Below are 13,103 nucleotides of genomic sequence, written 5' to 3' on the forward strand. Positions count from 1 at the left end.
GCATGAGGGCGGCTGAAATTGGTGGTCAGAAAAGGGGTGAGAACTGAAAGGTTGGTGGCCCTCAGCAACCCCGTAGAGTGGTAAGCTTACCTGAGGGGGTGATGCACCAATGCCGACGAGGATGGATGGGGGTGATACTGGCATTTATTGATGGGGGCGAAGTTGCCCCTCCAGGGTCAAGGCTTCAGGGTGTTGCCCATGTCTGCAGGGTTCGCAGTGTCCATGGTCCGGGGGTGTGCGGGGTCTTCATCTTCACTTTGAGATTGGGGCACCCTTTAAAGAGGGCACCCTGATTTCTGTGGAGCCGGTCTTGCAGGCGTCTTTTGTTCCCCACGCTAGAAAAAAAATCGAACTGTGGGATACTTCAGTTAGAATCTCCCCAAGCTCCTAAAAAATGACCAAGTGTTGGTGAATTGTGATTTGGATGGCGCCCATACACTCAGCAGAGATCAGCCCGCGATTCCAGAACAATCGAGCCCCATATACAATGGTCTATAATTTGTCTTTTAAGGGTTTACCTTCACTTAACTTTCCTTTTCAAGCCAGTGCACATTTTATTGTGTGAGCAGTAAATTGATCACTCGGATTTAGTTTTTTAAAAATCTCACTCTGAGATACCACAATCTTGGCCAATGCAGGAGTGGAAATGTTGGCCCTGATTCTCCTTTTGTGAGTCTGTGGACTAGATTCTCCGATTGCCAACGCCGAAATTGAGTTCGGCAATTGGCCGGAGAATCCGTTTTTACACCGTTCGGATGTTACGCCCCCTCAAAAACGGTGTAATCACTGAGTACGCCGCATGCTGTTTTCAGGGTTCTCACGTGGCGGCTGTGGACTGTGTCCAGCACCACTACAGTCAGGGAGGGGGGGGGGGGGGTGCAGCCATTCCGCTGGCCGGTGGGGGGGCTTCGGCGGGGGCTGGGGTGTGGTCCAGGGATGGCGAGGAGTTACAGGGGGGCACTATGTGACAGGCCGGGTCCACGCATGACCAGCACCATGTTGTACGGCGCGACCGCCGGCAATTCTCCTTCCGAATCTGCAGGTAAAGCCGGGGGCTTTACGTGGCTCCCCCTACCAGGCTGAGCATCGGTGCATGTGTTCACATTTTGGTCATAAGACTAGACCCATGCTCCGGACATTGCCTCAAAATTGGAGAATCCAGCCCTATGTTTTCCAGCTGGAGGTGAATTTCAACTGATTTGTGCTCCCAGTGATTCACTATCTTTCGTAAATATATGCATGTGGAAGGTTGCCAGGGATTCCGAGGGATTTACCTGAAGATGCTCTGGGGCTGTTTCTGGAAACCGTGAACCCTTTGACATGCAGCAATGATGGGGAAGCATTTATTTTTATTTTTATTATTTTTAAAAATAAATTTAGAGTACCCAATTACCTTTTCCAAGTAAGGGGCAATTTAGCGTGGCCAAGCCACCTATCCTGCACATAGATAGAATTAGTCATAGAATTTACAGTGCAGAAGGAGGCCATTCAGCCCATCGAGTCTGCACCGGCTCTTGGAAAGAGCACCCTACCCAAGGTCAACAACTCCACCCTATCCCCATAACCCAGTAACCCTACCCAACACTAAGGGCAATTTTGGACACTAAGGGCAGTTTATCATGGCCAATCCGCCTAACCTGCACATCTTTGGACTGTGGGAGGAAACCGGAGCACCCGGAGGAAACCCACGCGCACACGGGGAGGATGTGCAGACTCCGCACAGATAGTGACCCAAGCCAGAATCGAACCTGGGACCCTGGAGCTGTGAAGCGATTGTGCTATCCACAATGCTACCGTGCTGCCCCATCTTTTGGGTTGTGGGGACGAAACCCACGCAAACACTGGGAGAATGTGCAAACTCCACACGGACAGTGACCCAGGGCCAGGATTCGAACCTGGGTCCTCAGCGCCGTAGGCAGCAATGCTAACCACTGTGCCACCGTGCTGCCCGGGAAGCATTTATTAGGTGGATCTTCCAGCTTCAGTCTCTTTGAGAAGGTCAATCTTCCATCTTTAGAGGTTCTTCAACTTCCTTCAGAGTGTTCCTGGAGGTCTGTCTTATACTTTCAATGGTGGGTGAGTTACAATCAGACACATTTAAAAAAAATGGCTTTTGGATATGATGGCATGAGTTATCCAGCCTGCCCCGCAACGTGAAACTTCGCAAAACCCCCATGCATATTTAATGAATTGCGTGCTATGGCATGATTTCCCAGCAGCTTCTGCTGTGGGAAACACTCCCCTTCCCCACCACGGGGACTCAGTTCCAGACAGGAAAATTCCGGCAGATGTGTTTGCCGCTGTTTTCTTTGAGATAGATTAAGATATGTTCTTTGTGGACTGAATTATGAGAGGCGCTAGATTCTCCGTACCCTCCAACTATAAGGTCATGGGGGGGGGGGGGGGGAGGAGCGGATCCTGTCGATGGGAACACTGACTGCTCCGCAGCCATGTGCCAGCGGTAGGATTACAACCTTCTGCATCAGCATGCCCCGCACATCAGCATGTCCCGCTTCAAGAGGCCAGGAGCTGCAAAGTACTTTTGGAGGCACTAGATTATTTGGGTATGGCTGGGTCTCGCTTGGTGTCAAACTGGCAAACTTCAGTGAAAAGTCAAAGAAGCAGGGTTTGAGAGACCATGGAGGAAGGCAACCTTGAATGGGTAGGGTGGACTCTCTCAGGGGTACAGGGAGTCTCTTAAGGAGATATCCTCCTGCCCACCACCATCCCATGCAGGGAAACCTGATGGATTCGGCATTTGCTATAGGCCTCTCCAGTTGCCCATTAAGTAGGCAAACTGCACAATGCCACCCCATTGGTGGTACACTGAATTTATCAAGCCCCCCCCCCCATCCCCCACCTCTCCTTCATCTTAAAACTGGTGGGCAGAGGAGCATTAATTCTAGCCTTTTATTGTGTAATGGGAGTTTAACTTGATATTTCACAGGCTTGTATCTGATCTGAGCATTATTGAATAAACTGTTGTACATCACCGATAAAAAATGCATCAATGCCATAACTCTTTCACCCCAAGTAATGAACTAACACTGAATGTTTTATTAAACTGAACCTTATCTGACTATGTTACTGGATTAGTGCGATTTTTCAAATAATAATTATTTTCAACATTGCAATAGTTTGAGTTATATGTTTTCTAAACATGTGTATAGGAGGAAATCCTAAAGGAAAGTTTGCCCTTGGGCTCGTGCAAAACGAATGGAAGGTCTATGTAAAGAGACCATTAGACCGCGAGGAACAGGATATTTATCTACTGAATATCACAGCCACTGATGGACTTTTTGTATCAAAGGCAGTGGTAGAAGTTCGAGTGCTGGATGCGAATGATAACAGCCCTATCTGTGATCAGGTAAGTCTCATCTGTTTGTCTATTGCTTTCTGAATTGTGAGTAATCCTTATCTACAGTTCTAATGTTTAAATTGTTTAACTTATTGAAGTATGAGCTACATCTGAGACACTGTGTTGCTGTTGAATGCCTGCAGGTCACCTACACAATGACAATCGTGGAAGACATTGCACCAAATAAAGTTATTCTGAGGATTGGTGCTCATGATGCTGACATTGGTTCTAATGCAGAAATACGGTATTCTTTGCATGGAGCTGGCTCAGATAAATTTTTCCTGGAACCAGAAAACGGTAAATGTTTCTGTAACCTCAGTATGGATTTTGTTTCAGATTATAAATTGGTATAAGTAATAAAAGGGTGAGATCGACTACGTTAAAATTCAACTTAAGCAATACAGATGAGAGTTCCCCAATGACTGAGGTGTACTGACCAGCAAAGCTTTTGTGATCTGTGAATTCACAGCAGACTAGACATCAAACCTGAGATTGTATGGCTCACTTTCACACCAAAATATGTACTTACTAAGGCATTGGAGTGTTCTCTTATTGTACAGAATTATCATAGCTGTCAACTATTCACATTTTACAACCAGTCAGCTTTTGGATATACAAAATTGCACAAAGCCAAGACCCATATTCATGATGTACAGGCAGGAAATAACACCAGAGCTTTTACAAATAAACCAAAAATCAGAGGGAAGATTGTGGTTCATTAAACTTTGGGGAAAATAGGGCAGCACGGTGGTGCAATGGTTAGCACTGCTGACTCGAGCACCAAGGTCCCAGGTTCGATCCTGGCCCTGGGTTACTATCCGTGTGGAGTTTGCGCATTCTCCCTGTGGGTCTCACCCCCACTACCCCAAAAATGTGCAGGGTAGGTGGATCATGCCAAATTGTCCCTTAATTGGAAAAAATAATAATTGGATATTCTAAATGTATTTTAAAAAAAGGTTAAGGAACATGTATTTTCAGAAGAGGATAGGAACCTGATTAAAAGATCTGTATAATGACTATGCATAAGCAGGCCCCACGTTAAATATGTCAATGTACATCACAGTTAGATCATGAAATTATCGTAGAATTTACAGTGCAGAAGGAGGCCATTCGGCCCATCGAGTCTGCACCGGCTCTTGGAAAGAGCACCCTACCCAAGGTCACCACCTCCACCCTATCCCCATAACCCAGTAACCCCACCCAACACTAAGGGCAATTTTGGACACTAAGGGCAATTCATCATGGCCAATCCACCTAACCTGCACATCTTTGGACTGTGGGAGGAAACCGGAGCACCCAGAGGAAACCCACGCACACACAGGGAGGATGTGCAGACTCCGCACAGACAGTAGCCCTGGAGCTGTGACCCTGGAGCTGTGAAGCCATTGTGCTATCCATAATGCTACCGTGTGGGAGATCAGCTGGTGAACTGATTTTGAGATATCTATATGTTGTGCCTCAAAGGGTGTTCCTGTATTGAAAGACTTTCACTTCAGTATGCATTCTAGCTTATGATAGTTAGGTATTGTACATAAGCATGACATAGCTACAAACTGTGTTTCATTATGAGTCTGTTAACAGCTGATGACATCATGCACCATGCACGGGTTTTTCATTTTGCTTTCATCAAAGTTCGAATCATTTTCCCTTGGAATGATTCTGTTCTTAATTTTAACACCATCACAACTAGTTTCTATTTGTAATTCTTCATCAGCTTTTGATTACTGGGTTATTTTCTAGGTAATTGTGAGCTAATACTTTTGTAAACTTACTACTTGTTGTGATTACTTTACAGGTGAACTGAAAACATTATCCGCTTTAGACCGCGAGGAAACGGAAGTGTATAATTTGATTGCCAGGGCATCAGATGGAGGTGGGCGTTTCTGCCAGTCAAGAATAGTTCTGTTATTGGAGGATGTGAATGACAACCCCCCTGTATTCTCCTCCAATCATTATACTCAGTCTGTATATGAGAACACAGCAACAAAGGTTTTGTTGGCAAAGGTTGAAGCAATGGACTCAGATATAGGTAAGTCACTGAATATTTTGAAACACTTACTATATGGTGGTATACAGTCCACCAAAATAAGCAATTGGGCAAATGCAACACATTCAATTTATTATATGTGATAGCAACTTCACTAACCACAAAAATATTGGGCGGGATTCTCCGGGAATTAGCGGTGTGGGCAGGAATGGTGCAGTGGAGTGGCGGGAACCACTCCTGCGTCGGGCCGCCCCAAAGGTGCAGAATCCTCCGCACCTTCAGGGGCTAGGACGGCGCCGGAGTGGTTTGCGTCCTGCCAGCCGGCGTGGAAGGCCTTTGGCGCCACGCCAGCCGGGCGGATCGGTGGGCCCCGACCGCGGGCCAGACCAAGCTTTTAGCTACCTAATTTAATATTTCCTTTGGAACAGAGTCAGTGTTTATTTTTTCTTTCACCAGTGTGAAATTCTTCGACAGTTTTCTATATTAAAGATGCTACTAATGCAGACATTTGTTGTTCTAATGCCATTGGATCTCTGCTTGATCTCCTGGCCTTGACCATGTATGCTGATGTGTCACCAGCTATATTTTTCAGACAGAATCCAGTTTTAAAAAGCAACTAACACGTAAACATTATACACAGCAACTAATAGATAAATAAAGACACATGCGCAATGCAGAGTTAACCCTCCTGCATACTTTAACCCGTTCCAGTCAACATCTTTGCTTACATGTTTTATGCCCAATCTTACTGGCAAGATGAAAAATTGAATCAAATAGTCTGTATCGGTTATCATTGATTAATTTTAAACCTGATTCAAGCTACAATATTATTTACTGATATTTGATGCATCAACTGTACAATCAATCAGCATCTCTTCTGATTAGGTAATAAAGGAGTGCAATTTGAGCATTGAATTTGTGGCTCAGAGCTGTGTCAGTAAAATGGATAATTAATTATTTATTCCAATCTCGAGTGAAACATTAACCATGTAAGAGGCAGACACTTCAGCATTTGGCACTTCTCTGAAGAATGTATGTGCTGATCGGTGTAGAGTATGGGTTGAATGAGCAGTTGTTAACACATTAGGTAATTGCCACTTATTGCAGGTGAACTGTGAAATGAGCTTCCAGTTTGCAGTAAAATCTGTAGTTACAAAGTGTTCTGGGTAGAAATTGAAAAAAATTCTATTTTTGAATCATCAGTATAATTCTATGGGGATGAATTTCCTTGGGCCTTCTCTTTTTCCCTCGTCATAGTTTAGACAGAAAACCTGTTTATTACACAAGTGGAGTTACTATTGGACCTCTGGCAGTAGAACACAAAAAACGCCAAGGAAATTCATCCCCTGGGTTTTCATTTGGTGTGCTTATGTATGACCTTGATTGAGGGCAGAATCCATAAATTTCCATTGTTCCAAAGTGTAGTCAGCGTACTTGACAATGCAGTTGACCTAAAAACAACGTCCTTCCTTGAACAAGTCTTCCTAAATTGAACTTTTCAACTTGGAATAGAGTTGGCTACAATGCCACTCTTAAAGACTTATTACTGTCACTCCAGTCTAAGTAAACTACAAATATGTCCAGCTGAACACAAGGCAACCAATACAATTATAATTAAAGCAAAATGCTGGAAATATCCAGAAATCAGTGAGCACCTGGAAAGAAGGATGGATCATTTTGCATGCATACCCTTCAGTAAGACCATTCCGAAGAATAGTTTGCAACTAAAACATCATTACCTGTCTTTTCTCTTGACAGTTACTGACTCAGCTATTCTGTATTTTGAGCATTTTCTGCATTTTATTGGAAATGTTTTATGTTAAATAAGCTCAACAACGCAAGTGTGTGTACCCTCGAAGAGCAATATATACAGAACTGCCAAGTTTATGTAGAGATGCCGGCATTGGACTGGGGTGAGCACAGTAAGAAGTCTTACAACAACAGGTTAAAGTCCAACATGTTTCTTTCAAACTTTAGCTTTCGGAGCACTGCTCCTTCCTCAGGTGAATGAAGAGGTATGTTCCAGAAACATATATAGACAATGCTTAGAATGCGAGCATTTGCAGGTAATTAAATCTTTACAGATCTAGAGATAGGGGTAACCCCAAGTTAAAGAGGTGTGAATTCATGTGTGCGTAACTTGGCTATAAGTTTCTGCTCGGCGATTCTGCGTTGTCGCGCGTCCTGAAGGTCGCCTTGGAGAACGCTTACCCGGAGATCAGAGGCTGAATGCCCTTGACTGCTGAAGTGTACCCCGACTGGAAGGGAACATTCCTGCCTGGTGATTGTCGCGCGATGCCCGTTCATTCGTTGTCGCAGCGTCTGCATGGTCTCGCCAATGCACCACGCTTCAGGACATCCTTTCCTGCAGCGTATGAGGTAGACAACTTTGGCCGAGTCACACGAGTATGTACCGCGTACCTTGTGGATGGTGTTCTCATGTGTAATGGTGGTATCCATGTCGATGATCTGGCACGTCTTGCAGAGATTGGCACGGCAGGGTTGTGTGGTGTCGTGGTCGCTGTTCTGAAGGCTGGGTAGTTTGCTGCAAACAATGGTTTGCTTGAGGTTGTGCGGTTGTTTGAAGGCAAGTAGTGGGGGTGTGGGGATGACCTTGGCAAGATGTTCATCTTCATCGATGACTTGTTGAAGGCTGCGAAGAGGATGTCGTAGTTTCTCTGCTCCGGGAAAGTACTGGACGACGAAGGGTACTCTGTCGGTTGTGTCCCGTGTTTGTCTTCTGAGGCGGTCGGTACGGTTTTTGCTGTGGCGTGTTGGAACTGTCGATCGATGAGTCGAGCGCCATATCCAGTTCGTACGAGAGCATCCTTCGGCGTCTGTAGATGTCTGTTACGCTCCTCCTCGTCTGAGCTGATCCTGTGTATATGGAGGGCTTGTCGATAGGGGATGGCTTCTTTAATGTGTTTAGGGTGGAAGCTGGAGAAGTGGAGCATCGTGAGGTTATCCGTGGGCTTGCGGTAAAGCGAATTGCTAACGTGACCATCCTTGATGGAGACGAGTATGTCCAAGAATGCAACTGATTTTGGAGAGTAGTCCACGGTGAGTCTGATGGTGGGATGGAACTTATTGATGTCATCGTGTAGTTGTTTCAGTGATTCTTTGCCGTGGGTCCAAAGGAAAAATATGTAATCGATGTATCTGGTGTATAACGTTGGCTGAAGGTCCTGTGTATGTGAGGAGGTCTTGTTCAAACTTGTGCATGAAGATGTTGGCGTATTGAGGTGCAAATTTGGACCCCATGGCTGTTCCGTGTGTCCGGATGAAGAACTTGTTGTCGAAGGTGAAGACGTTGTGATCCAGAATGAAGTGGATAGAACATAGAACAGTACAGCACAGAACAGGCCCTTCGGCCCTCAATGTTGTGCCGAGCCATGATCACCCTACTCAAACCCACGTATCCACCCTATACCCGTAACCCAACAACCCCCCCCTTAACCTTACTTTTATTAGGACACTACGGGCAATTTAGCATGGCCAATCCACCTAACCCGCACATCTTTGGACTGTGGGAGGAAACCGGAGCACCCGGAGGAAACCCGCGCACACAGGGGGAGGACGTGCAGACTCCACACAGACAGTGACCCAGCCGGGAATCGAACCTGGGACCCTGGAGCTGTGAAGCATTTATGCTAACCACCATGCTACCCTGCTGCCCAGTAATGATGAGTTGCAGCGGATGGTATGCGGTACATATTCATTCGACTCGGCCAACGTTGTCTACCTCATACACTGCAGGAAAGGATGTCCCGAAGCGTGGTACATTGGCGAAACCATGCAGACGCTGCGACAGCGAATGAACGGACATCGCGCGACAATCACCAGGCAGGAATGTTCCCTTCCAGTCGGGGAACACTACAGCAGTCAAAGGCATTCAGCCTCTGATCTCCGGGTAAGCGTTCTCCAAGGACGCGCGACAACGCATAATCGCTGAGCAGAAACTTATAGCCAAGTTCCGCACACATGAGTGCGGCCTCAACCGGGACCTGGGATTCATGTCGCATTACATTCACCCCCCACCATCTGGTCTGGGCTTGCGAAATCCTACCAACTGTCCTGGCTAGAGACAATTTGCACCTCTTTAACCTGGGGTTACCCCTATCTTTGGATCTGTAAAGATTTAATTAACTGCAAATGCTCGCATTCTAAGCATTGTCTGACATCTTTGAATTTGTCCATATATATGTTTCTGGAACATACCTCTTCATTCACCTGAGGAAGGAGCAGTGCTCCGAAAGTTAGTGTTTGAAACAAGCATGTTGGACTTTAATGTGATGTTGTAAGACTTCTTACTGTGCCAAGTTTCTAGAAAAGTTAAAATTAATAATACAATTGTCATTTTTGGCTACTTCACATCCTAAACTTACACATAGTAAGTCCTTACCCCAGAACTAGATTGAAACCTGAGTCACAATTTGAAGTCTTAATCATATATCAGTGGAACCAATAATAAAAACAACAACTTATATTTATCGGGTGCATTTTAATAAGCATTTAAATGATATGCCATGCAGCACAAGGCTACGGACCAAATGTTGGAAAATAGAATTAGAGTAGATAGTTACTTGATGGTTGGCACAAATGCGATGGGCTGAAAGGCCTCTTTTTGTGCTGTAAAACTTTGGGTGCAATTTATCAGGAAAGGATGCAGCGGTAGATCCTGGGAGAGGCCTCCCCGGGATTCCTGATGACCATTACGCCTTGCGGGTTCAAACCAATTCCGGCGAGACGTCATGCCCCACTGGTATGTGGTGGAATGCGGCGGGGGGGGGGGGGGGGGGGGGGGGGGGGGGGCTTGAGTATCACCCAACAGATGAGCTGGGGGGTCTGGGTGTCACGTTGAGGGGGAGTCAAGAAATTGGGTGGCATTTAAAAGTGTTACCCCAATCTCTTCCTGCATACAGTAGCTCCTCAGTGCACAATATGTGGCCAAGTGCAGACTCAGCAGGCATTCCTCGCCGGGGGCCAAAATAAAATCAGGTGGGACCAATTTCAGTGGGAAATCCTGCCAGCGTAAAAGCTGTTTTGGGACTATCATTGGATTCTCCGCCCCCTCCGCATTTCCCACCTGCCGAAAATGGGTGTGGAAAATTCCCAGCCCTTCTTTCAAAGTTGGGTGATTTTTCATGCTACATTAATATCAAATGTGAGCAAAAATGATTTTCACAAATTGACAGCAAGGTCACTTTAATGATTGAAAGAACAAGTACTTAATGATCTTCACAATATGTACCTGCGAAATGTACGGTAATTCTGGGGCACTACAGTTAACTTCAACCTCTCTTTGTTTAGTGAAGGGAAATATTATTAGGGTTCTGCTCCTGATGAGATCATAGATCATAGAATTTTCAGTGCCAAAGGAGGCCCATCGAGTCGCACCGGCCCCTGGAAAGAACACCCCACTTTAGCCCACTTCTCCGCCCTATCCCCGTAACCCAGTAACCCCCACCTAACCTTTTTGGACAAAGGGCAATTTAGCATGGCCAATCCACCTAACCTGCAAATCTTTGGACTGTGAGAGGAAAGCGGAGCACCGGGAGGAAACTCACGCAGACACTGGGAGAACGTGCAGACTTCGCACATACAGTGGCCCAAGCCTTGAATCGAACCTGGGACCCTGGAGCTGTGAAGAAACTGTGCTGACCACTGTACTGCCATGCTGCCCACTGTTGCTTGTTCAGCAATGCCTGTGGAAAAATAAGCGCCTGTTAATGTGTAGAGAATTTGAGAAAAGGATTGTGCTTAACTGAGTACCCTCCATAATCAAATCATTTTTGCTGTAAGTAATCTTGATTTTTCAACATTGCATTTGTTTTTAAAAAACAAACCTTGAAATCACAAGCATGTCTTCTGGTATCCCTTTCCACCCAATCAGGTCTTGGACTGAGAAAAAGTTAGCAGCCCTATTATGCACACTTTGTCCAGCTGTTTCATTCTGATTGCATTGTCCTCTTCAATACCAACTTTATCTAAAACAAAAGATTTACTGAATGTAACTATTCCAAAATACCTTGGCCTTTCTTCAGCTGTAGATCATGACTGGATCTGTGTCACTCTGAATATTGACAGTCCATGAGTTAATGTGAGACAGAAGTGCAGATGTTATGAATGAAGTGGCTTATGCCTCATTAATGTACAAGTATATGTAAACTTTAATCTGTCTGTTTGATTATAACGCAAAAAGCAAATTATTAAATACAATAAAGAGGATTTTAACCTAAAGCAGGTTTTGGATGAAAGGTTAAGGTAAGGTGAGTGCAAAACACACCTTCTATTGGGCCTCATTAATATCTGATTGATAAGCTTCAAAATTTATTGAATAAAGAATGAGCAGCCTTTCCACTATGCTGTATATGACTTCTAGCATACCTCCAGCGTCCTAGTTAAACCCAGAATGTACCTCGTAAAGGGAGTATTTAGACGCAGGAACAGAGAATCCAACCCAAGTACTTTGAGACTCCAGAGGAGGCTAAAGCGTTCATGCAAAGAAATGGACTGGGGTTGAAATAAATGTGCTTTATATTGGTTGGGTAATGTTTGTATGGAGGCGGGTGGGTGATCTCTAGTATTTGATCGGATGTTTGTTGGGCGGTTTGGTAATTTTTTATGTGGAATTTTATCATGGGGGTTGGAGGGATGGGGTTGTTTATTGTTTGTGCTTCTTCCTGTTTTTTTCCATCTTTTCTGGAACTAATAAAGTTGAACTTGGCTGGTGTTGCGGAATTTTGGTGTTATGAAAAGTACTCTTGAGTGGTGGCCACCCCGCTAGATAAAATAGTTAATGGGAATGAAGGGATGGGGATATCTGCAGCTCATACAATGGTGGTGGGTGGGGGGGGGGGGGGGGGGGGGGAGAAGTGAGCTGAGGGGTTTTGTTGTCATGTTGGGTGAGGTTTGTGGGGAGGGTGGAGTGGGGAGTCTTTGGTTTCCTGGTCAATGCTTGCTGGGCTGATTGGGTCTGGTGTCGGCGGGAGGGGGTATTAGTTTTCTGGCGGTACCAGAATATTTTGTTGTTTGGTTGTGTTGGGGGATTTGGTTGCATCTGGGATTGGCATGTTGTTGATTCTCCTTGAAAGGTTGTTGGGCCGCCTCACGGGTGGAAACGGCTTACTCTAGTACAGAGGGGAGAGATGACCGCCCCCCCCCCCCCCCAAAATCCGGCTGGTCACATGGAACATGAAGGGTTTGAGCGGCCCGGTAAGGAGTTCTTGGGTGTTTGCGTACCTTAGGAGTTTGAAGGGTACTGTGGTGCTATTGCAGGAGACCCATTTGTGGGTGAAAGATTAGATAAGGTTACGGAAGGGTTAGGTGGGGCAAGTGTTTTATTCAGGATTTGTCATTAGGGCCCGTGGGGCAACGATTTTGAAGAATAAGAAGATAGCTTTATCGACGGCTAAGATTTTGACAGATCCGAATGGGAGATATGTAATGGTTTAGTGAGTTATTGGTGGGTGCTCCAGTGGTGTTGCTCAATGTATATGCCCCAAACCGGGATGGCACATCTTTTATCAAAAGGTTGCTGACTTTAATCCTTGATTTTGCCTCACACCAGCTAACCCTGGGAGCGGTATTTAACTATGTATTGGATACTCAATTGGATAAGGCGAGGCAGCAGAGGAGGCAGTGGCACAATGGTATTGTCACAGGTCTAGTAATACAGAGATCCAGAGTTATTCTCTGAACCTAGGTTCGAATTGCACCATGGCAGATGGTGAAATTTGTATTCAATAAAAACATTTG

At 45.4% G+C, this 13,103-nt stretch overlaps 1 protein-coding gene across 7 annotated transcripts in view; it reads left to right on the forward strand.

Moving 5' to 3' along the window:
* fat3a (FAT atypical cadherin 3a) overlaps nucleotides 1-13,103 on the forward strand; it is a 963,948-nt gene that overhangs the window by 837,151 nt on the left and 113,694 nt on the right. For all 7 annotated transcript variants that reach the window (XM_038819007.1, XM_038819006.1, XM_038819008.1 and 4 more), the window contains 3 exons: nucleotides 3,171-3,367; nucleotides 3,502-3,655; nucleotides 5,154-5,387. In XM_038819007.1, the coding sequence (XP_038674935.1) occupies nucleotides 3,171-3,367; nucleotides 3,502-3,655; nucleotides 5,154-5,387 (585 nt within the window). The remainder of the gene's footprint in view (nucleotides 1-3,170; nucleotides 3,368-3,501; nucleotides 3,656-5,153; nucleotides 5,388-13,103) is intronic.

Source organism: Scyliorhinus canicula, chromosome 14 (assembly GCF_902713615.1).
Source record: "Scyliorhinus canicula chromosome 14, sScyCan1.1, whole genome shotgun sequence".
Taxonomy (NCBI): Eukaryota; Metazoa; Chordata; class Chondrichthyes; order Carcharhiniformes; family Scyliorhinidae; genus Scyliorhinus; species Scyliorhinus canicula.